A 23,606-nucleotide genomic window follows, 5' to 3' on the forward strand; every position below is an offset into this window, starting at 1 on the left:
AATCATTTAGGCTACGAAGATAGTTATTAGCAAGTTGTATCATTTGTACATTGCAGAATATACCGGTAACCTAAAAACATTACTGAGATTTCCAGAAATACAGGTCATATACCAAGAAGTAAAGCAGGTCCTAGAGAAATCAGGCTCAATTTTTAATGCATAATTGAATAAATTACTGAATTTATATCAGGTGATGTGTGTTTTCAAAGTATTTTGCATAAATTAAATACTAATTTAGTACTTAAATGTTTCAAGCATTTAGAATAATATTAGTTATATAATTTGTTGTGGTTACATTCAAGCTCAATATTTGAGGCACTAGAACAGGTGAAATTCAAGGTAACCAATGGTCTGTTCGGAAGAGGCTGATTTTCATTACCAGTATATTTTATAAGTAAAGTTGGGAAGAACTTTCAGTGAAAAGGGGGAGACATGGTACATTGAATAAGTGTGTTCTTAGCTTTGCTCTTGCTACCTTAATAGGTTTCCACTATTTTCGTGGATTAACATAACATGTAACAATTGCATAGCTAGAGGAAGATTTATAACATTATAAAAAGATTTATAGTCTTTTCAAAGTGTTAATGGAAATATGAATAAAGTTAATAAGATTTTGGAAATTCATGGTGCTTCTTGTATATTTCAAGTGAGTAATTAGCATTATAAATGTTTTAATTTTTAGCTTATAGTTGAAGCAGCCTCCAAATGGGTGTTTATCTCAATTTCTCATTTAACCTTTAATATTATGTTTCTTTTGGTGGTCACGGAGGGGAAACATCCTTGGGGGAGAGAATAATATGGACAATGATTTTTCTGTCCTTCACTCCGCTTCTTGCCGAACAGATCAATGAATAAGAAGGCTCAGCAGGGAAGGCAGAAGCTCATTCCTGGCTAACCATCATCTCTTTTACGTAAGCCGGAAACACCACCCTTGCTTCCACTGCTAAGTCCAATAAAACTTGGAGTGGCATCTCTGTAATTGTGAAAATTCAGTTTCAGTGATCATCCTAAATTGCATATGAGGATCTACTAGTGTTAGTATTCTACAAGAAGATGAACAGAAAAAGGCGAATGAATATTTACTCCTGGAAACGGTGTCAGAGTTAGCTATTTGTTGTGGATATCATAACATTTAAAAAATCCTACCTTTAAAGTTTTAGCATTTGATGTTCTAGCCAAGAAGTTTACCCATGATTTATTAGCCAGTTCTCTTTGCTTGTGTGTGGCTTGTATCTGAAATGAGAAAGATAGTTAAGAGTTCCAGTTTCTATGAAAGAATACCAAAGGGATTGAAATCCCTTCTTTTGAAGGAACACCTAGTTTTTGCCAAGGTAAATTTTAAAGTTTAACTAGCAAAAGGATTAGAGTAATCATAAAGTCAACAACTTAAAAATAAAAGTCTTAAAATGAAAAAAAAAATCCTTCTTTCATTGTGTCTAGGGTTTGAACTGCTTTCTCCAAAATGTAGTATAAGTCTTGTTATAAACATACAAAATATAAAAATAATAACAATTGCCCTGGCCAGTGTGGCTTAGTTGGTTGGGCATCGTCCTGCGAGGTTGCTGCTTAGGTTCCCAGTCAGGGCACGTGCTCGGGTTGCAGGCTGGATCCAGAAGGGATCAGACAGGAGGCATCTGATTGATGGTACACTTCAGATAGATGTTTCTCTCTTCTCCCTTCCTCTCTCTCTAAAAATCAATAAACTACTCTTTAAATAAAAACCACCACCATCAATTCACAGCAAGATTGATTGTTTTACATGATTATCACTTGTGAAGATGGATAATAATCCAGAACAAAATATATGAATGACCCAACAACAAATTCACAGGAGAAAATAGGTTCCTGCTGCCACTGATAATAGTTCATCAAAGATTATATTGTAAATATTAGCTCTAATCTTTGCCTGCAGCAAGACAAGCAATTCCGTGAGAGTGCTGAGTTGTGGTGATGCAGCCTAGGGAGGTGACTGCTCACAAACTGGGAAAACTGTCCTCAACACGCCACCCACTAACTATACAGTCAGAGGACATGTGCCCCTGCTTGGTGTAAAATACACTCAGTTTCAATCATGAACCTCAGGGTATTTAATTAAATAACTGCTAAAACAATATAAGTGGGGTCAGAGCCATGAGAACAAATCAGCAATAACCAACGCATCAACCATAGCTAGTCTACAGAGCAGACATTCTGTCACTCCACAGAACTAATGAGGTGGCAGATCTTCCAATAGGGCGACCCCACTTATGAGCGAATAAACAGGGTAACGTGGCAGCATCCACACAATAAAAATTTTTAACAAAATTTTCAAGCAAGGAGGCATCTCAAACAGCAGAATTCATAGGTGGACGCAGTTCCACTAGGCTGAAGCTATAAACTTGAGTAGTTTATGTGAAGGGAGCAGGCAATAGAAAACACTCTGGAAATCACCTTAGAGGGCTTTAAATATTTAATGGTAGTCATACAGGATGGCCAGGGGTAAGTGGACATCTACATCATCTTTGCGTTCTGTGGACAAGTTAATTTAAACAGCCACTTAACCTCTTTGCTCAAAAGCTTCTGATGTGTCCGTTTCCCACCTGTGTAAAGCTTGGAGCACGGCTCATATTTTTCTGATTAGGTGAAGTCAGAGACCCGCCTATCTCTGGACTCACAGAGCGCTCATAGTGCTTAGGCACTGAAGGGAGGATATGCCTGCGGCTGGCACACCAGTAAGGGCTTATCACAGAGTGAGGGGAGAGGGCCCATGTTCTCAGTGAGGCTATATTTGTAGTCACAAAGATACACTGTTGTCAGAATTTGCTAAATGTATACACTCAAGTAGCCAACAATTCTTGGAATTCTGTTTGACATTTCAAAAAAGAGAAGTGTCTTTACCTTTTGAAAGGCAAGCCTGTAGAAATCAAATTATAATGCATAAGATAGCATTGAGTATAGGAATTGAATATCTTAAGCTCTTAACTCCATGGTGTCTTTTAAAAACTGTACAAACACAGTGAAAGTAACAATGAGAGAAAACTACAAATAACTTTAAGTACTGAAACATTCACAAGTAAGGCAAATATATCCTTGGAGGACTTCAACTAGTTTATACAATGAAATTATCTTGTGCCTCAATGGTATCTGTGGCTTACTTTTGCATATACTTTTTGTTCATCTTGCACATCCTGGCGTGCTTGGATTTCAAACATCTCACATTGCAGGGAAGCAACCATCTTTCCAACATTTTCTGAAGCTGTTATAATAGCTTGCAAAACACGTCTATCTGTAGTGACTGGTTTTAACTTTTCTAATTTTATTTCTTCATAAATTTCATTCCATATTTCTCCAATCTGTTATAACAAAGTTTAAGTTTAAAAAAAGTCAAATTAACAAAAAATAAAACATACAATTTTAGGTAATACTTTATTTTGATTGCTGTTCCAAAGTTAACACATACTGAACCAGCTTTTCCTAACTTACACCTCAGGCATGAGTTAAGTGCACTGGAAATGATTTGGAGCACCAGTTACATTTGAGTATCTATAATATATATAAAGAGACAATATGCAAGTTAGGCCAGGACGCCATAACGGGTCACGACCGGACAGGAGGAGTTTGCCCACGATTGTGAGGCCCAGAGAGGAAATGGAGACAGAGACAGGGGGGCCTGCCCGAGCCGGTGCGGCGGCTCAGGCGGCCCTGGAGCAGACACAGGCAGGAGGGCCGGGAGAAGCTTCGAGTCAGGAGTCAGGGGTGGGTCCCCCGCGGCACTGGTCCGGCCTGACTCCCGGGGCGGCTGGCACTGCGCGAGTCCGGTGTGGGTCCCCGCCCCCCGCAGGGTGCCTCCTCGCATGATTTCAATCACATGCTGGGCCTCTAGTTCAGAAATAATTATCAAATGTTTTTCACGGATACAGTATTCATGGGTGAGGCTCCGTTACCTAGGTCTAGTTCATTGCCATCATCCCTGCCCTCTGGTTATACTCACTCTTTTCACAGCTGCAGAAACTGCTGCTTTAGTCTCATCCTCTTGAACTACTGATGTTCTCCTTCCTAAAGCTTTATACTGAAGGACGAATCACGCTGAACTTACAGGTAAATGACCATGGAATTCCTGGGACCCTAGAACCTAGCTACCCTGAGAAACAGGGCCCTGCCCCTCGCCTTCTTGCTAAAGTGGAACTGAATCTCAAGTTCTTAACTCTTATGTTTCTATCAAACTGAGAGTTCCATTGCATATTCTGGGGTTGTTGGAAATTAATGCGCTTGAGTACGTTTAAATTTAAAGAAAAATTTATGTATCCAGCATAGAGATAAAATTCAGTCACCTTTTCATTTGAAAATAGAGGTTTATTCATTTATGACATTCAAACACAGAATACTAGTATTAGTAGAAGAAATGTTTACTTGAAAAGTCTCCCCTGAAACTTCAAAAGCATTTACTTACCAAAAATATAACCAGCAAGGTAAGCAACCTACTATCCTTGAACTGACATTTGATATCACATAAAGTAATGATAAAGAATACTTTAATAAGTATTAATAATTTATTTTAATAAGCAATAACTCATTTAACTCTAGCTCCTAATGATCTATAAAGAAATTATATTTTACACATTCTATTAGGCTTCTGAATAGCTCTATCTCAGTAATAGCCATCTTCTTTTATAAACTCACTAGAGGCCCGGTGCACAAAATTCAGGCACCAATAGGGTCCCCAGGCCTGGCCGGCGATCAGGGCCAATCGGGGCCTTCCGGCTGCTGGCCGGGGCCTTCCTTTGTTCCGCACCATCCCCTGGTGGTCATTGCGTGTACGTCATAGCGGGCGGTCGAATTCCCGGTAGGTCGAACTCCCGAGGGGACAATTTGCCTGCTAGCTTTTTATTATATAGGGTAGTGGATGAAATCTTATCCCACAGAAAATATAGAATCAATTTTTGTTATGTCTTTTGAATAATATCAGATGCAAAATGGAAAATGAAAACTGCACAGTTTGGGTGCCTGCTCACAATTATGAACAGATATTTTATTTCCCAATTGACTTTTTTGCCATCCTAGGTTTTAATAATAAGGTTAAGAAGGTACTCACTTTAAAATCAAGGTATCTATGTATGATACAAAGGGTCACAAAATCTTCAGTAGATAGGCCAGGTAAATTTTCAAAATCTAAATGAAGTTTATATAGAGAGAATTACTTTAACAGAGCACGTGATCCCAACACACACACACACACACACACACACACACACACACACACACACTCTCTCTCTCTCACACACACACACAATTAAAACCATGCAAACAGTAACTTTTGAGTTCATCTTGACTTATGAAAAAGTTACTTCTGTGAGCTTCTGACTTCTCCCTTACGTAGTCATTAAAGAGGAATAGTTTCTGTGCTTTGGTCAGACTATGGTAATTTCCTTTCAGAAGCCAAGGAGTGAGGACTTTTTCCTTGGACAGAAGCAGGGTTTAAAAAAAACGAACCCTCAGGAGATTCAGAATTCTTGTGTTTATCCTAGTTATCTAGACCCGTGGTCGGCAAACCGCAGCTCGCAAGCCACATGTGGCTCTTTGGCCCCTTGAGTGTGGCTCTTCCACAAAATGCCAAGTGCGGGTGCGCATGTACAGTGCGATTGAAACTTCGTGGCCCATGCGCAGAAGTCGGATTTCGGCCTGGGCGAGTCTATTTTGAAGAAGTGGCGTTAGAACACTCAATGGGCCAAAGAGCCGCATGTGGCTCGCGAGCCGCAGTTTGCCGACCACTGATCTAGACTAACTGCCTTGAATTTGATTGATCAGGGTGTAGCCTGGACATTGGGAAAACAATGGAACATGCATTTATCTGTATAAAGGAACTTTTGTTCATCATGTTTGAAAAATGGGCTCCAAAGCAAAAGCAATATACATACTTAGCAAAACAGAAAGGCTCTTGTGAATCTGACGAGTAGCTTCTTACCTAGTTTGCCCAACACAGCATAAATTTTTGCTCTAATGTTTTCTGCAACATCCATAATTGCAATAGTCGGGCAGTTAGCAGGCATTGGCATGATTTTTTGCTCTGCTTGAAAACTAGTAAATAGAGGTTTCCTTGTATCTAATCAATAGATGTCGTGAAAACATAGAATGGACAGATAAAAACAGTAGTAAATTAATACTTAATTTTGAGATTTTAGTCTAGACATCATAAAATGTTTAAAAACATTATAACACAGTAAAATAGTGCTTTTACATGGTTACTCTTTTTAAAAAAACATATATATTTTTATTGATTTCAGAGAGGAAGGGAGAGGTAGAGAGAGATAGAAGCATCAACGATGAGAGAACCATTGATCCACTGCCTCCTGCATGCCCCACACTGGGGATCGAGCCTACAACCCAGGCAGGTGCCAGGACCTGGAATCAAACAGTATGGTTCACAGATTGACGCTCAACCACTGAGCTACGCTGACTGGGCATGGTTACTCTTTTGAAAGCATCAGTAATCAGTGATTTCTTCCCCATTCTGTGGCAAAACTTATAACTTTCATTTTTGTTATTTACGTAAGATATAAACATTTCACAAAATTGCTTTTTAAAAGTGAAATTCTTGCCCTGGCCAGGTGGCTCAGCTGTCTGGAGCATCATCCTATACACCAAAAGGTTGCAAATTCAATTCCTGGTCAGAGCACATTCCTAGGTTGCAGGTTTGATCCCCAATTGGGGCATGTACAAGAGGCAACCAATTGATGTTTCTCTCTCACATCGATGTTTCTCTCCCTTCCTTTCTCTCTAAAAATCAATAAAAAACATATCCTCGGGTGAGGATTCAAAAAATAAAAAGTGTTGCCCTATCCGGTTTGGATCAGCGGATAGAGCGTCGACCTGCGGACTCAAGGGTCCCAGGTTCAATTCTGGTCAAGGGCATGTACCTTGGTTGCAGGCACATATCCAGTAGGGAGTGTTCAGGAGGCAGCTGATCAATGCTTCTCTCTCATCAATGTTTCTAACTCTCTATCCCTCTCCCTTCCTCTCTGTAAAAAAATCAATAAAATATATATTTTTTAAATAAAAAATAAAAAGTGAAACTCTTATGTAATTTTTCTAATTTTGAAATCCAGATTTTGAACAATGTCAATTTAACAATGATGTAATCTCCTTTGCTTTTGTTTTCTATATATGTATTATGATATACAACTATTTTATGATATTATAGATTAAAACTCAAAAATAATAAAATCAGATTAAAGATAAAAATCATCAGAAGTTAAAGAGAGCCCGAGCAGGTTTGGCTCAGTGGATAGAGCATCAGCCCCTGGACTGAAGGATCCCGGGTTCAATTCCAGTAAAGGGCATGGACCTCAGTTGCAGGGTCAATTGGTAATTGATGTGTCTCTCACATTGATGTTTTTCTCTCTCTGTCTCTCCCCCTCCTTCCATTCTCTCTCTAGTATATATATATATATATATATATATATATATATATATATATACACACACACACACACACACACATATAAACATACACACACACACACACACACATATGTATATATGTGTATATATATCTCCTCGGGTGAGGATTAACAAAAAAAACAAGTATTTTCATTTTAAAATAAATAATACTAACAGTTTAGATGAAATCTTAATAAGAATATTCAGAGATTTAGAAAATGTAATGTAGCATTGTAGAATAGATAAATGAACTATAAATTCTAATACTGTAAACTTCATTGACTTAGGATCTAGTAACTAAAATTTATGAAACTTTTCATTTATTTTTATTTAAAAAAGTAAGTTTCTTCACAAAAAAGTAAATTATATAAATATGAAGCAACAACAATGTACAAAATACTATAAAAATTGTTTTTAATCACTCTATTTACATCCCACTTTTTATTGGTAAATGAAATATTACTGAATCTATTTGTAAAAGCAGGTAACCCAAAGAAACTTCTTTAGGAAGTAGTTAATTTTTTTCAAGTTAAAGTAGATTATAAAATAGCATTTCCTGAAAAATTTCTATAAAAATATAAATCTACTATTACTATACTTATAAAATCATTCAGAATTTATTACGGCAAAATGTGCAAACACCTGTGAAAAGAACTTTAAACAAAGGGATGAAAGTCTTTATACGTTCCTAGTATCTTATTTTTTCTTTTTTTAAAATTAAATTTACTGGGCTAACATTACATAAGTTAATAACATTATATAAGTAACTAATAGCATTATATAAGCTTCAAGTTTACAATTCTATAATACATCATTTGCATCTTGCGTGGTGTGCTCACCACCCAAAGTCTAGCCTCCTTCTGTCACCATGTATTTGACCCCCTTTATTCTCTTTATCTTCCCCAACCCCTCTTCCCTCTGGTAACTACCATATTGTTAGCTGTGTCTATTACTTTCCTAATCTTTATAAGATATTTAAAAAATGAATCTAGTTGCTTGTATTAACGATTATAAATACACTCACCAATAATCATCCCGCGCTTATCACGTAGTACTCCTAGTTCTCTTTCTTCCATTCTCCACAATTTAATCAAAAGGCTGGCAGCTGTTTGATCCTTCTTCCCTCGCCAAGCATTGACGTGAACCGGGGTTTTGGGATTATCACAAAATTCAACCATTATTGCAAGTATTAGGCTACAGAATTTTTTTTGGTCCAACTTTTGCAAGGGAACAGAAAAAGAAAAAGTTGCAATAAATATTAAAAACTATTACCTTAAAAAAGGAGAAACATTTGTATTAATCAGTGCTTCTTCTAATTGATTGCCTTATAGAATTGAAACTACTTAAGTATGATCTGTGCTAATTTCCTGTTAAAATAGAAGCCAATTGTAATGAATACATTTTCAAACATTAGGAATTAAAAAGAAGAAAAAGATTAAATGTAATTCTAATGTTGTTACAAACATACATCATGACCTAAAATGAAACTGACTGATTGACGAGGAAAAAGGGAGAGCGCAAAAATAAGTAAAGATGTTTATTTTAGGTGGAGCCAGGTCAGCGGTGCTGTATATAAGTCACTGGAACAATAGGATCTTTCCAATTTACATGCTTTAAGGTATGTAAAGACTCATAACAGCTATAACCTCATTGTTACTAAGAAAAGGAGTGATGATAATTGCAAGTGGTAGTCACATATGAAAATAATTCAAAATGAGGTGTAATTTTGTATTTTGAACATCAGCATCCATAAAAGAGTAAAGAATTTAAGGAAAATTATCAAGCATATTTCCTTTGTTTTGTGAGAACTAGTTTGCAGCAAAGCAAAATGTAGGCAGAGAAAAGTGATCCACAGCAATGGCCTCCACACAGTGATGGTTTCTGTGTGAAATATATTTTACTGATAAACTCTTATAGTGTACCGCTGATAGACTAGCAAAGGAAATGTAACCTGTTGTTCCAATTATAGTAATCATTTCCTCTTTTATTACATGAAGGATAATAACATTTAACTACTTTAGAGAGTTATTATGATAAGTCATATGAGACTGCCTGTCACATAGTAAACTCTCAATAATATTTAACCAGTATTAGCAATTATTATTACACACTGAATAAATATTTTAGCTGATTACATTAAGCAGAACTCTCAATACAATGAATTTTTTATTTCTGTACTTCGCTTTTAGGAGAAGGGCTGAGGTTAATATAAAAACTTCATTAAAAATGTTCGTAGTTGTAATTTAACTTGACTGGTTCAAACTACATTAAGTACCACATTAAGCACAAACGAGTAATTATATTCATAATAATGGAAAACATGTGCATAGTTTCAGAAACATCTAACTAATATTACAATAACATTGTGTGTATATATGAATATAAAGTGTATATACATATGCATGTGCACGTGTAATGCATGCGTACACATATCACTCATCCTCCTCCCAACAGTGCATAAAGTAAGTACTGCTGTTATCTCTGTTTTGAGGAAGTTGTTATCAGAGATGTTAAGTGACTTATCCAAGTTATGCAGCCAACAAGTATTGGCTTCCAGCCTATGCTCACAGTCACTGTACTATATGACCTCTCCTACCGGCCTTTGTACCTTTCCATCAAAGAAACCCTAACGGCAAAGGAGAGTGAACACAAGTGAGAAATGTCTTTGAAGTCTTGTAAATAATTTTAAATATTAATATAAAACTTAAGTATTTAATCTATGGATACATGTTTAATATAACTCCTCACTTCCAAATCTTTAGGAAAAAACAAGATTCCAGGGAGATGAGCCAAATTAATTTTGGGAGGTTGAGAATCCCCTGACACAGCACCACATGCCCCTGAGCATACTTGAACTGTATTCAGAGCAACGTGGTAAGTGGTACATTGTTTAGGACCACATTATACACATATATTCTTCTCTATATGTTCAATTTTCTGAACATCTTAAGGGTTTCTGGTTATGATTCATTCCTGTTTATCAAGGTGGTTATTTTAATAATTATTTTTTATTTTTGTTTGTAATGTTTTATAGCTAATGAATTTGCTCTCTTATCTCTAGTGTCAACTAATTTTCTTTCTTTTATTATTTTTTTTTAACCCTCACCCAAGGATATTTTTTCCATTGATTTTTATAAAAAATGAAAGGGTGGGAGGATGGGTAGAGAAAGGGAGAGAAACATCAATGTGAGAGAGACACATCGATTGGTTGCCTCCTCCTCCCCCATCCCCTTCAACACTCCCCCATCAGGACTGGAGAACCTGCAACCAAGGTATGTGCCCTTGACTGGGAATTGAACCTATAACCCTTTTATCTGCAGGCCAACACTCCAACAACCAAGCCAAACCAGCCAGGGCTAATTTTCTTTTATTTATCATTTTTCCTAGTTGAGTTTTTAATATATATCCTATCTAATAAAGAGGAAATACGCAAATTGACCATCACACCGTAACAAGATGCTGCGCCCACAACAGAGGCAGGGATTCCGTAACACAAGATGGCTGTGCCCACAGCAGAGGCGGGGATCCCATAACACAAGATGGCTGCACCCACAGTGGAGGCTGAGTTCCCATAACAAGCCTTAATGAGCAATCAGCGGGGACCTGAGGCTGCGCCCCCCGGCCCCACCTGGCGGGGCTTGACGGGGGACCTTAGGCTGAGCCCCCTGGCCCGGTCCAGAGGACCTCAGGTTGCGCCCCCTGCTCCAGCACCAGGCCAGGGGAACTGAGGCTGCGCCCCCAACCTGGCAGGGCTTGACGAAGGTGGGGCCAGCTGGGTCTGGATCTAGCCCAATGGGGGTGGGGCCAGCCGGGTCTGGGTCTTGCGTGATTTCAAGGCGCACGTGGGTGGGCGGGGACTTGACTCTGGTTCCCATGGTGTGCCCCAGACTCTGACAGGAGGAAGGTTTTCATATACATTTTACTAATTTTCTTTCATCTCTTAACACTTCTATTATAGAGAAAGGGCAAATAGCAATATTAAAATATTTCCTCTAATTCCCTTTTAAGTGCATGAATTTCGTGCACTGGGTCACTAGTATGTGTGTGTGTGTGTGTGTGTGTGTGTGTGTGTGTACATATATGTATATATACACACATATTTAAAATTGATTTAAAAAAATAAAATTGATTTGAGAGAGAGGAAGGGAGAGGGAGAGAGAGAAACATCAATGATGAGAGAGAATCATATATTTGATTTGCCTCCTGCATGCCCCCTACTGAGGATCCAGCCCATAACCCTGGCATGTGCCATAACTGGGAATTGAATTATGACCTCTTGGTTCATGGGTCAACATTCAACCACTGAGCCACACCAGCTGGTCAAAAAGTATTTTTCAATTACAATTTACATTCAACTCTTTTTCTTTCAGAGAGATGAAAGAACACAAATAATGTTAATATCTCTGCTAAATCAAAATAGTTTGTTTTTCTGTTAATAAAATCAGGCATGGTGGCAATCAACAGTGAGATAGCTAAAACTCTGTGAGGATATCTCCCAAAGTTTTATTAAAACAAAAATCATACTTTTCCCCCTCACATCATCTTGACTGTGAACTCACTCATAACTGAGGCCAGTGGGGGGATACTTTAAGGATAAATGAGGGTCCTTGCCATTCTTCACAGCTGCTAAGTGGCAACCTCTTTCCTGGAAGGTTGCTCACTCCTGCTCATTCTGTAAAATGCTCCATGACACACTAGCTTCTTCACATTCCCTACACATTATACACCGTTCTTTAAAAATGCTGATCTTCACTCCTTTCTCTAATTGGCCCTTAACTTTTAATACTAAGAGATGAAGCTAGAAGTTATTAAACAATTACAGGTTTTGATAGTCTAGCACTTCATATACTGTTTCTTTAAAGATTGCTGGGGAAAATAGCACATAAAACAAATTCTATGTTATCATGGGTTTGGGAACACTGTCCTAAATAAACTGATTTCTTCACTGGAGTGATTTTCAGAGCCTTTAATATGTAAATGAATATTATAAATCTCCAAAAGGGATTTTGCTTAAAACAAACACTTAAATATTTTTGGGGAACATTTAATTACAAAATAATGTTCTGTGGTACTCAGTTTGGGAAGGGTTAATAAAGACATATTTTTTGTTTTGTTTTACAACTGTTATAATCATACTTACTGCCAATAAATCCAAAAGGAGAAAAATGCCTTCCTTTTCAAGAAAGTAATCCTCTAAGGGATAACAAGCCAAGATGCAGCACCTGAAATAAAAAAGGAAGTTATTCGCTGAACAAGGATTTATTGTTTAACTGAATTTGTCCATTTATTGCTATAAAAATTTGTTCAAAGTACTTTTCTTCATTTCCTAAAATCAAGTAATTTTTTCACTTAAAAATTTAACTTTGAAGAGACTTTGCCAGTGTAGTTTAATTTCAACTATTTTAAAACCAAGATCAATTATTTTTCATAACTGCCTATTAGCTTTTCTGTAGATGCAATATGCTCCTTTGCTTTCATGGATATTAATTATTCTTAAAGGTCTCCTCTGGTTTCTCTAGCAACTCTTTCTTTAAAACTTATCCATTTATTATCTCTTTCACAGTGTTGGTATGTCTCATGTAATTTTTAAAAAAGTATATTTTTCTTGATTTCAGAGAGGAAGGGAGAGGGCGAGAGAGATGGAAGCATCAATGATGAGAGAGAATCATTGATTGGCTGCCTCCTGCGCACCCCCTACTGAGGATCTAGCCCACAACCCTAGGCATATGCCCTGACTAGGAATCAAACCTTGAACTACTTGGTGCTCAACCACTGAGCCACACTGACCAGGCTCTTTCTTCTTTTTATTGTAGGCATTTATCATGGTAAACTTCCCTCTTAGTACTGCTTTTTCTGTACTACATAAGTTTTGGTATGTTGTGTGTTCATTTTAGTTTGTCTTGAGAAATTTTCTAATTTCCTTCTTGTTTTTGTCTTTGATCCAATGGTTATTTCAAGAGTTTGATGTTCAATTTGAATTCATTTATGAGTTTTCCTCATTTCCTTTCGTTACTGATTTCTAGTTTTATTTCATTGTAATCAGAAAATATATTTGGAATGATTTTTGTCTTCTTAAATTTATTAAGTCTTGTTTTTATAACCTGGCATGTGATCACTGTAACCTGCATGTGTGCTTATTAAAAAAACTCTGGCCCTAACCAGTTTGGCTCAGTGGATAGAGCATCAGGCCTGCGGACTGAAGGGTCCCAGGTTCGATTCTGGTCAAGGGCATGTACCTTGGTTGCGGGCACATCTCCAGTAGGGGGTGTGCAGGAGGCAGCTGATCTATGTTTCTCTCTCATCAATGTTTCTAACTCTCTATCTCTCTCTCTTCTTTGTAAAAAAAAAAAAAAAAAAAAAAAAAAAAAGCAATAAAATATATTTAAAAACACACACACACACACACCAAAAGACAAAAAACTCGGTCTCAACTCTTAATATTCACTTTTGGCCATCAAATATGTGGGCTCCTCTCCGCCCGCCCCCCCCCCCCCCCCCCATACCAACTGGGTGTCCTACAATTCAATTTAATTCTGACACTATCTACCTGAAATCAGAATCAGAACTCAGAGGTACTGGGGCTCAGTCCCACAAGACTGTACTGCCTCTGGCCCCACCTTGGATTCCAGTCCAGGTTGTTCCTGACCAACCAGCTGTATATTAGATGCGCCACCCTCCTTGGGATGGAAATCTGTTAAAGAGGTTCACAGAACTAAGGAAAACGATGTACTCACTAGATTACTGTTTTGTTATAAAAGCGATGGAAGAGACGCAGCAGGCAAGGGAGGGAGAATCTCCAGGCCCCCTCTCAGAACCTCCGTGTGTTCACAAGCTGCAAGCTCTTTCAGCCTCATAGTTTAGGGTTTGATGTAGCTTCATTATGGAGGCACAACTGGTTAAATCACTGGCCATTAGTGACTAAACTCAATCCCCAGCCTTTCTCCCCTCCCTGGAGGTTGCAGTTGGGGGTGATATTTCCAACTCTCTAATCAATTATATGATTGGTTCCCCTGGAAACCAGTCCCCCATTCTGTGTCTATCTCGGGGCTTTCCAAAAATTATCTTATTAACATGAACTCAGCTGTGGTTGAAAGGGACATGTTATGAATAACAAAATGTTTATTACTCTGGAGATTTTAGAGGAACTGAGAATAAAAGACCAAATATTACAACAGCAGATGCTTCCATTACTCTTATTGACTAGAAAATTACAAGTGTTTCAGAAACTCAGTACTAGGAATTGACCAAATCTATATTTCTTATTATAAATCACAATATCACAGCATTTGAAAAGAATATGTATTCTGCTGCTATTGGTGGAATGTTCTGTATATACCTGTTAGGTACATTTGATCTATAGTTTTGTTTTTGTTTTTACAATGTGTTGCAGTGTGTCTTTCATGAATACCACCCAAATATAACTAAAGAAATATAGTAAGTGTTAATGATATATAAAACTCAAGTAATTTCCTCCAGGACAAAGTCTTGTAAATTACTAGTAATATTAAGAAAAGCAGTATTTTTTACCCTTAGAAATGCTACAAAGTTTGGGAAACAATATTGGTTAGGAAATACATAGTCAATTGGTTTTTAACTCTTTTAAGAAAAGATGAATAAGGAATTCAACAGTCTTCAAGTATAAGAATAATACTAATAGATGCTAGTGTTTTCCCAGACCAGGCTAAAATGGAATGGGTTCAAATCACAAAAACAAGAATTTAAGTTTAGATACAAGAATTGAGTGACAGACAAGATTACCTTGCAAAGACACTGGTAAGTGTGTTTTTGGGACTATTATTAAAAAGAAAAAGGCATTGCGAGAGTTATCTTTCTGGTGTGATTTTGAGGAAAGAAAATTGGCACACATGGCTATAAAGGTAACTTTCTTGTACTGTGATTCCATCTAACTTGGGTACGTACAGTAATACTCACCAAATGCTGTCCAATGTACTAAAAAGAAGTACAGTATAGCCTAATCCACTCTGAAACTTCTTGGGATCTGTTTTTATTACATGAAGAATTATATCCACTCCTTCAGTTCCAAAAATTTCCTAAGAGATTTATTTAAAATTATTTCTTGAAATAAATAAATAATCCCTTTCTTTCCTATTTCATCCTGTCTCCTAAAACTTTTTCTATCAGATAAATACATTGTTAGGAAAATAGTACTTTTAATTCATTTTTTGGTTTCTGAATGTGTACTTACCTGTTCTCAGGAATTTAGGACAAACTATTGTAAAGCTAATCATTTTAAGAGTGGGCATCAATCAATAGTCCAGCTTAATGTTCCTTTATGCTTTTTTTTTTCACTTTCTCTCTCTTTGAGAAAAATAAACCATAAGGCCTGTCCCATGATTTTCTTTCACAATATAAAGAATGTAGTCAATCATCATATCAGATGAATACTAGATAGCAACAAGTAATTTAAGAGTATAAAATTCTATCATGAAAAATTTTCTAACACTCCCAAAAGAGAAACAAATATATAAATGTCAGTTAAAACGTTAATAATTTATATGACATTATCAGTTAATATTTATCCCCTACCAATTACCTTCCTCATTGCCTTGTTGTTCAGTTCTAGTTCCCAATAAGCAAGACTGAGTATTTTTCCAGAAATACAGGAACAGAGTGGCAATATAAGGAGAAGTTGCATCAAAGCTTGGAGCTAAGGATGCATTTGCTGTTCCTGTTCTCTCTCTCTAAAATCCCTCTATTGAAACCTTCATACATTTTTTATTTTTATTTTTGTATTTTTATTGATTTCAGAGACTGGAAAGGAGATGGAGAGAGAGATAGAAACATCAATTATGAGAGATAATCATTTTTTGGCTGCCTCCTGCACACTTCCTACTGGGGATTGAGCCTGCAATCCGGCTATGTGCCCTGACCGGGAATCGAATCTGTGACTGCCTGGTTCATAGGTCGATGCTCAACCACTGAACCACACCAGCCGGGCTATACATTTTTTATTTTCATTTTTCCAATTCTGTCTCTTGTTTTTTAAGTTTTCAATTTCTGAGACTCAGAGTTTGCTATGGAGTTAAAAAAATAAAATAAAAGGGAATTAGCTCTTTTCCCAACTTTTAGTTTTATATTTGAACCTGATTCAAACCCCAAACAGCATTTATACTGGTACAACTCACTTAGGAAAACTATTTACCAGTTTCTTAAAAACATACACTTACTTTATGATCCATCAACTGCACTATTATATATTTACCCAAGAGTCATGAAAGCATTATGTCCACAAAAGACTAGTACAATAATGTTCACTGATGCTTCATATATAATAGTCCCAAATGGAAACAACTAAAGTGTTTTGTTTTGTTTTTATTGACTTTTCACAGAGAGGAAGGGAGAGGGATAGAGAGCCAGAAACATCGATGAGAGAGAGACACCGACCAGCTGCCTCCTACACACCCCCCACCGGGGGATGTGCCCGCAACCAATGCACATGCCCCCGACCGGAATCGAACCTGGGACCCTCCAGTCCGCAGACCGACGCTCTATCCACTGAGCCAAACCGGTTTCGGCTAAAGTGTTTTTTAATAGGGGAATGGAGAAGCAAATTTTTGGTATATTTGTATAATCAAATATTATTCAGCAATATAATTAGCAATACTGATCATGCAACAACATGGATCTTTTTCAGAAATATGATGGCTGGATGACAGGAACCAGATATAAAAAGAGTAAATACTATGATTCCATCATTATAAAATTAAAGAATAGGCAAAACTAAGGGGATAGAAATCAGAATAGTAGTTTCCTGGAGGCAAGTGGGAGTATGGTTGCTAAGGAACATGAATGAATTTTATAGGGAGGTAACAATATTCTATATTTTAATGGGGGTTTTGGTTAAATGAATTTGTCAATATCTATTGAACTATATACTTAAGATCTACACACTTTACTGTATATAATTGTACTATAATTATAAAAAATATTAAATTAAATCTCTATAAGATTAAAGAACACCAACATTTATGGGCACTTAATAAGAAAAAGCTCATAGCGTTAGGTCAGTGGTCAGCAAACTCATTAGTCAACAGAGCCAAATATCAACAGTACAACAACAGAAATTTCTTTTGAGAGCCAAAAACCGACTTCTGCGCATGGGCCACGAAGTTTCAATCTCACTGTACGTGTGCGCCCGCATGTGCTATTTTGTGGAAGAGCCACACTCAAGGGGCCAAAGAGCCGCATGTGGCTTGAGAGCTGCAGTTTGCCAACCACTGCGTTAGGTTATTGGAAGATCTAAACAAAACTTTTATTCACAGGCATACATACCTTCCTGGAATTATCATTTTCACAAAGAGCAGATAAAATAAGTAATATATCAGATTGAATTTCCAAAAGAATGGCCTCTTCCTTGTCATTAATCTTGCTTATTGTATATTTAAATATCCCTGATATAAAATATTAAAGAATGCAAAGTTACTGGACAGTATATTTTTATTTTAATCAATTACTGCTTTGAAATCCTTTCTTATAAAATCTCAGCTAGAATGCATATAAGCATAAAGAATGGACGCAAAACTCTGGGGGGTGAGGGCATGTATGGGTGTGGGGTGGGGGGGGTAATGGTAAGATATGTACACATATAATACCTCAATAAATTATGATTAAATAAAAAAAATCTCAGCTAGAGAAATCATTTTAAAAGGGGCTTTTTTCATTTCATAGTTATCTAGAAGATGTAGACAGGTGATAAGTGGATTCACTGCTCTCTCAATAAATCAGTAGCCCCATCTATATAGAATTTCTAGTACAGAATTAATGGAGTGTCATTAAGACACCCTAACAACCTAATATTTTGCTCAGTAAACAAAACCATTTAAAAATATGCAGTTTCATGAGGTAGAATTGAATGCCTTTGCAAATATATGACCAAAATGCCTGATAATTGCTTGTCTTGTCTCTTCTTCTCATGGCTAACAGGGCCAATTTTAAGCAAAGGTGGAAGACCTCCGTAAGTATTTCTATTTTTGTTACTTATTTCTGCATCCTCTCCTTATGTCTATGTGAAGGAGTCTTCAACAACTTTAGGTAGCAGTATTCTCATGTCCTTTAAAATCTCTCCCTTGTTTCTAATAAAAATTTAAAAAGACTTGAAAATAGCCACTTACTCTGATGCAATAATATTCACAATAAAATTTTGCCTCAAATTTTTTTTCTTCTTAAAGCTCTAAGAGAGAAACAAAAGTCATTTTTTTCTCTGTTAAAGGGGTTCCTGGCATCAGCGGATGGTGTGGAGCCATGTTTGAAAGTAGGACCATGGAAATCACAGCCTATCTCCAGAGTTGGCTCTGAATGAAGGATTCTTGGTCCTGTGAGGATGCATTACTGGTGAGGGATCATCCCATAGGGAGACTAGTGAGCGTGCTGGAGGCCAAGTGCTGGAGGCAGGCCATGGACAGAGCGGCCTATATGCCTTTATCAGCAGCACCTTCTAGAAATCCACGCCTGCTGCCCATAGGTCTGCTTTTCCTTTCTAGGTTATCTCATTCTCCTTCCTATCCGGGTGCAGGCATGTCACTTTCCCTGTTGTCTGAACCACATGTTATATTAACACTGAATTACTTCGTTCCTATTTCAGTATCCTTTAACTCCTCTGTTTGTTCTGTGCCTTTACCCTCTGTTTGTTCTATTCTAAATCATCTGATATATTTCTTGCAGATTCCTCTTCCTAAAACAGCATTATACACATAACTTCCCTAGTGGCTTCTCATGCCTAAAGAGGATGGAGTTCAAACTCTACTATCTCCTATTCAAAACCCTTTCTAGCTTGGCCCCTGACTAGACAGACAATTAAACTTGTCTTCATAAAACTCCGACTCTACTTAAGCTACTTCTGAACACACCATCATGCATATTTTAACACCATGTCTCTGCTCAAATTTTTTACTTTCTTGACACTAGCCTTATACCCCAATTCAATACAGGTTCCTATTAAGATTGCCCAGCCCTCAGAAGAGGTGAAAGGATTAAGAAGTACAAATTGTGGTGAAGGCCTGGGGGCAAGCTAGAAGAGGTCAATGAGGAAAAAGAGGGGGGCATATGTAATACTTTCAACAATAAAGATTTTTAAAAGAGGAAGAACAAATTGGCAGTTACAAAATAGTTATTGGGATGTAAAGTGTAGAATAGGGAATATAGTCAATAATACTGTAATAACTATATATGGGGACAGGTGGGTACTGGAAATATCAGGGGGAACACTTTGTGAAGTATGATTGTTGAACCGCTATGCTGTACACCTGAAACCAATACAGATTGAAAGGGCAACTAATGGATTGGGAGAAAATATTTTTAAATTATATATCTATCTGATTCAGGGTTAATATCCAGAATATATAAAACTCCTAAAACTCAACAACAAAATAAGCAACTGATTTTAAAATTGGCAAAGAACTAACTAGACATTTTTCCAAAGAAGATATACAAATGGTAACAATCTCATGAAAAGATGCTCAACATCAGTAATCATTAGGGAAATGCAAATCAAAACCACAATGAGATACTACCTCACACCCATTAGGATGGCAACTATAAAACAAGTATTGGAAAGGATGTGGAAAAACTGGAAAACTTGTGCACTGTTGGTGGGAATGTATAATGGTGCAGCCACTATAGAAAATAGCATTGCAATTCTTTTAAAAAATTAAAAATATAATTTCCATATGATCCAGTAATTCTACTTCTGGGTATAAATCCAAAATAATTGAAATCAGGGTTTCCGAGAAATATTTGTATACCCATGTTCATAGCAGCATTATTCACAACAGCCAAAAGAGGTGTAAGTAACCCAAGTCTCCATTGAAGGATGGATGGATAAATGAAATGCAGTACATACATATAATGTAATATTATTCATCCTTTAAAAGGGAGTATTTTCTGAGTGTGCTAGTGATGCCAGGTGAGGAAAACTCAACTGGCCTTGCTGGCTTTGAGGAGGATGGGGGAAAGGGACTATGAGCCAAGGAATCAGGTGGCCTCTGAAAGCTGGAGGAGGCAAGGGAACCGATTCTCCTCCAGTGCCTCCAGACAGAAACTAGCCCTGCCAACACCTTGATTTTAGCCTGGTAAGATGTAAGTCAGACTTCTGGATGATAGAATTTTAAGATAATAAATCTCTGTTGTTATAAACCAAAATTTTTTAATTAATAAAAGGGAGGAAATTCTGACACATGTTATAACATGGCTGAAGCTTAAGGTCATTATGCTAAGTGAAACAAGTCAGTCAGAAAAAGACAAATACTATATATTTCACTAATATGAAATACTATAAATTTCACTACAGCAGTCAAATTCAAAGACACAGAAGGTAGAATGGTATATGCCAGGGGCTTGGGAGACTAGCAAATTATTACTTAATGGATACAGAGTTTCAGTTTTACAAGATCAAGAGAGTTCTGGAGATTGGTTGCAAAACAATATGAATGTAATTAACACTAGTGAACTGCACACTTAAAAATGATGAAAATGTTAAATTTAACATTATATATATTTTACAATTTAAACATTTTAAATTAAAAATAAGAATAGTAAAGATAAAAAAGTGAGAGAAAAAGAATTCTTCCTAAAACTTGATTTTATAATCCCCCGAGGGGTCCCAGATTGGAGAGGGTGCAGACCGGGCTGAGGGACACTCTCTCCTTCCCCGCCCCCCACCCCCGTGCACAAATTTCGTGCACCAGGCCTCTAGTACCCTGATATTTCATATGAGAAAAGAATCTCCAATGTACATTTCTGCATGTATCGGTGTTCTGGTATACCAGATGCACTGGAAAATGTAATGTTATCACCTCTTTTAAAATGGCTCAAAAAGGCTTGGCCAGAAAATGATAATCTAATTATCAAAAGAATGAAATATAAAATTGGCCCATTTCAAAAATAAAGATAATCCTAAGTGAAATGGTATTTGAACTGAGAAAACAAATGTTTAAAGCATGAATAATCATGATGTTTCAGTAAAGAAACTGATTTACAGCAATAATATGAAACAAAAAAATCAAGAAAACATTTAGGAGTTTCTCAGCTATAAAAGCAAAATAAATTTGTAGGAAAACATTTTAAACAAAACCTCTAATTTGTAAATATTCTATTTCCATCAGTAACAAGCAAGTTCTGTTTACCTATGAGTTGCTGAATTGTCCCCTTTTCGCAAAGATCCTGATTCACAGTCTCATCCTCAAGATGGATCATAGCTCTCAGGAGTCTTAAAGTGTAACGCAAGTGGGCAAACTTGTTGCCGCGGCCGCCTGTGCCGTGAAAGCTGTTACCGTGACTGAAGAAGCATTCTGTGGAGAAATACTAATGATTTACTTTACATCAAGAAATGTAAAATGTGAACCTTTTCAAATAAATCCAACAACATATCAGACATCTATCTATAAGTTCAAACAGATGCTAAAAATTTTGTTATACTTGTTTTTTACAGAAATAAATATTATGCCTTCCCTCTCCTCCTCCTATTCCCAGAATAGGAATCAGTGCTTTAAACTTTTCTTTAAATGTACTATATTGTATCTTTTGTAACTTGCTTCTGTTACTCAACATTGTTTTAGAAATTATTCAAAGTGTCAAAAGTAGATCTAGATTATTCATTTTAATTGCTTTTAGCATTCATTTTATAAATAAATCACAGTTTTTCAATTCACTAGTACAAACTGCTAAAATGAATATTCTGGTTCATGTCCTCTTACTCCCACTGAGAAGAGTTTTGTCATGTAGAGTATACCTACAATGAATTTTACTGAAGCTTCCAAATTGTTCCCCAAAGTGGTTATATAGATGTAATGTATAAGACTAATAGATTCTTCCCAATCTGTTAAATGTGAAGTGGTAATTCATTATTATATTAATTTGCATTTCTCTGATTACCAATGGGGTTAAGTGTCTTTTAGTGTTTTGTGTGTTTTTTAATTTGACATTTTCTCTGTCACCTGGCAGTCTCTATTCTTTATCTATTTTTCCACCGAGTTATTTTCTTTTTGATATGAAGTTCTTTATGAACCTGGACTCTAACCCTTTATTAGTCACAGGGGTGGCAAATGTCTTCTCTCATTTGTAGATTGCTCCCCTGATTTGTCATAGACATTTTATGTGTCAGTCTTCTCCTGTATAGTTTAATCTCTTCTGGTTTTCCACAGTCTTTTCTACTCTGTTATCATAAAGGTATTTTCCAATGTTTTCTCCTAAGATTTTCACAGTTTAACTTCTCATACTTAGGGCTTTAATTCATTTTGTAATTGATTTTTTTTTTAACATGGTGAAAGGATCTAATTTTTATTTTGCCCCAGCACCATCCTTCTCTCTATGATTGGCAGTATCATCTCTAATAAAGCCAACCTCCTGTATATTCCATTCCATTGGTCTATTCCTGGTCTAGAACCACACAATTTTAATGACTATAGTTTTATGGTAGGTCTTGATAAATAGCAAGGCAAGTCCTCCTTTCTTCTTTATAATTCTCATTCTTCAAAAGGTTCTTTTAGAAGTAGCTTTATGTTTAAAGCTATCTACCAAGTTCAGGATACTCTTCTGATTATTGTGCGTTGGTTAAAAGTGTGGGTTCTGGAGCTGGACTGCCTGCATTAAATCTTGGCTCTGCCACTTACTGTGTGGCCAGGAACAGGTTATTTATTTCCTCTTATTCATTTCTACATATCTGCTAAGCTGGAATGATACTAGTAGCTAGGAGTCCTACATTTGCTGGGAGGACTAAATGAATTAATACTTGTAAGTGCGTAAGGCCTGCAACACAGTAGGTACCAATGACTGTTAGCTGCCAGTCTTCCTCTTGTGAGGCAGCATTTCCTCTCTTGCCTTACCTTCTTTTGTAAACATAAATAAGTCATACTGATATAGTCTTCTGTAAACATAAAGGATAGACAGAAGAGTTGAATTATTTTATTTAACAAGACTAAATTCAATAACTTAGCATATTAAAATCTAGAGAACAAAAAAATAAGCTATAATTTTTTTCCTCTCTCATGGATAAATGAATGACATTACTGATCTAATGAAAATGCTCCATACAAAATTATTTCTAGAGTAAAATTACTTCCAGAAAAGAATATAGTATCTTCCTTATAAATTGTTTTCAAAATGAATGTATGTCTTATTTCCTTTTAAGATTATGAGAATTGAAATAAAATATTCAACAAATTGGGGCCCTGCTA

The 23,606-nt window shown here is 36.6% G+C and overlaps 1 protein-coding gene across 4 annotated transcripts in view; it reads right to left on the reverse strand.

Annotated features, from left to right (window-relative positions):
* CFAP69 (cilia and flagella associated protein 69) overlaps nt 1-23,606 on the reverse strand; it is a 55,488-nt gene that overhangs the window by 1,646 nt on the left and 30,236 nt on the right. For 2 of the 4 annotated variants that reach the window (XM_079786311.1, XM_079786309.1), the window contains 9 exons: nt 21,558-21,722; nt 17,710-17,828; nt 15,349-15,467; nt 12,557-12,638; nt 8,441-8,633; nt 5,942-6,079; nt 5,072-5,148; nt 3,135-3,332; nt 1,147-1,233 (listed from right to left, as the gene is read on the reverse strand). In XM_079786311.1, the coding sequence (XP_079642437.1) occupies nt 1,147-1,233; nt 3,135-3,332; nt 5,072-5,148; nt 5,942-6,079; nt 8,441-8,633; nt 12,557-12,638; nt 15,349-15,467; nt 17,710-17,828; nt 21,558-21,722 (1,178 nt within the window). The remainder of the gene's footprint in view (nt 1-1,146; nt 1,234-3,134; nt 3,333-5,071; nt 5,149-5,941; nt 6,080-8,440; nt 8,634-12,556; nt 12,639-15,348; nt 15,468-17,709; nt 17,829-21,557; nt 21,723-23,606) is intronic. The other 2 variants (XM_079786310.1, XM_079786312.1) reach the window with 2 other exon arrangements.

Source organism: Cnephaeus nilssonii (assembly GCF_951640355.1).
Source record: "Cnephaeus nilssonii genome assembly, chromosome: 12".
NCBI classification, from domain to species: Eukaryota; Metazoa; Chordata; class Mammalia; order Chiroptera; family Vespertilionidae; genus Cnephaeus; species Cnephaeus nilssonii.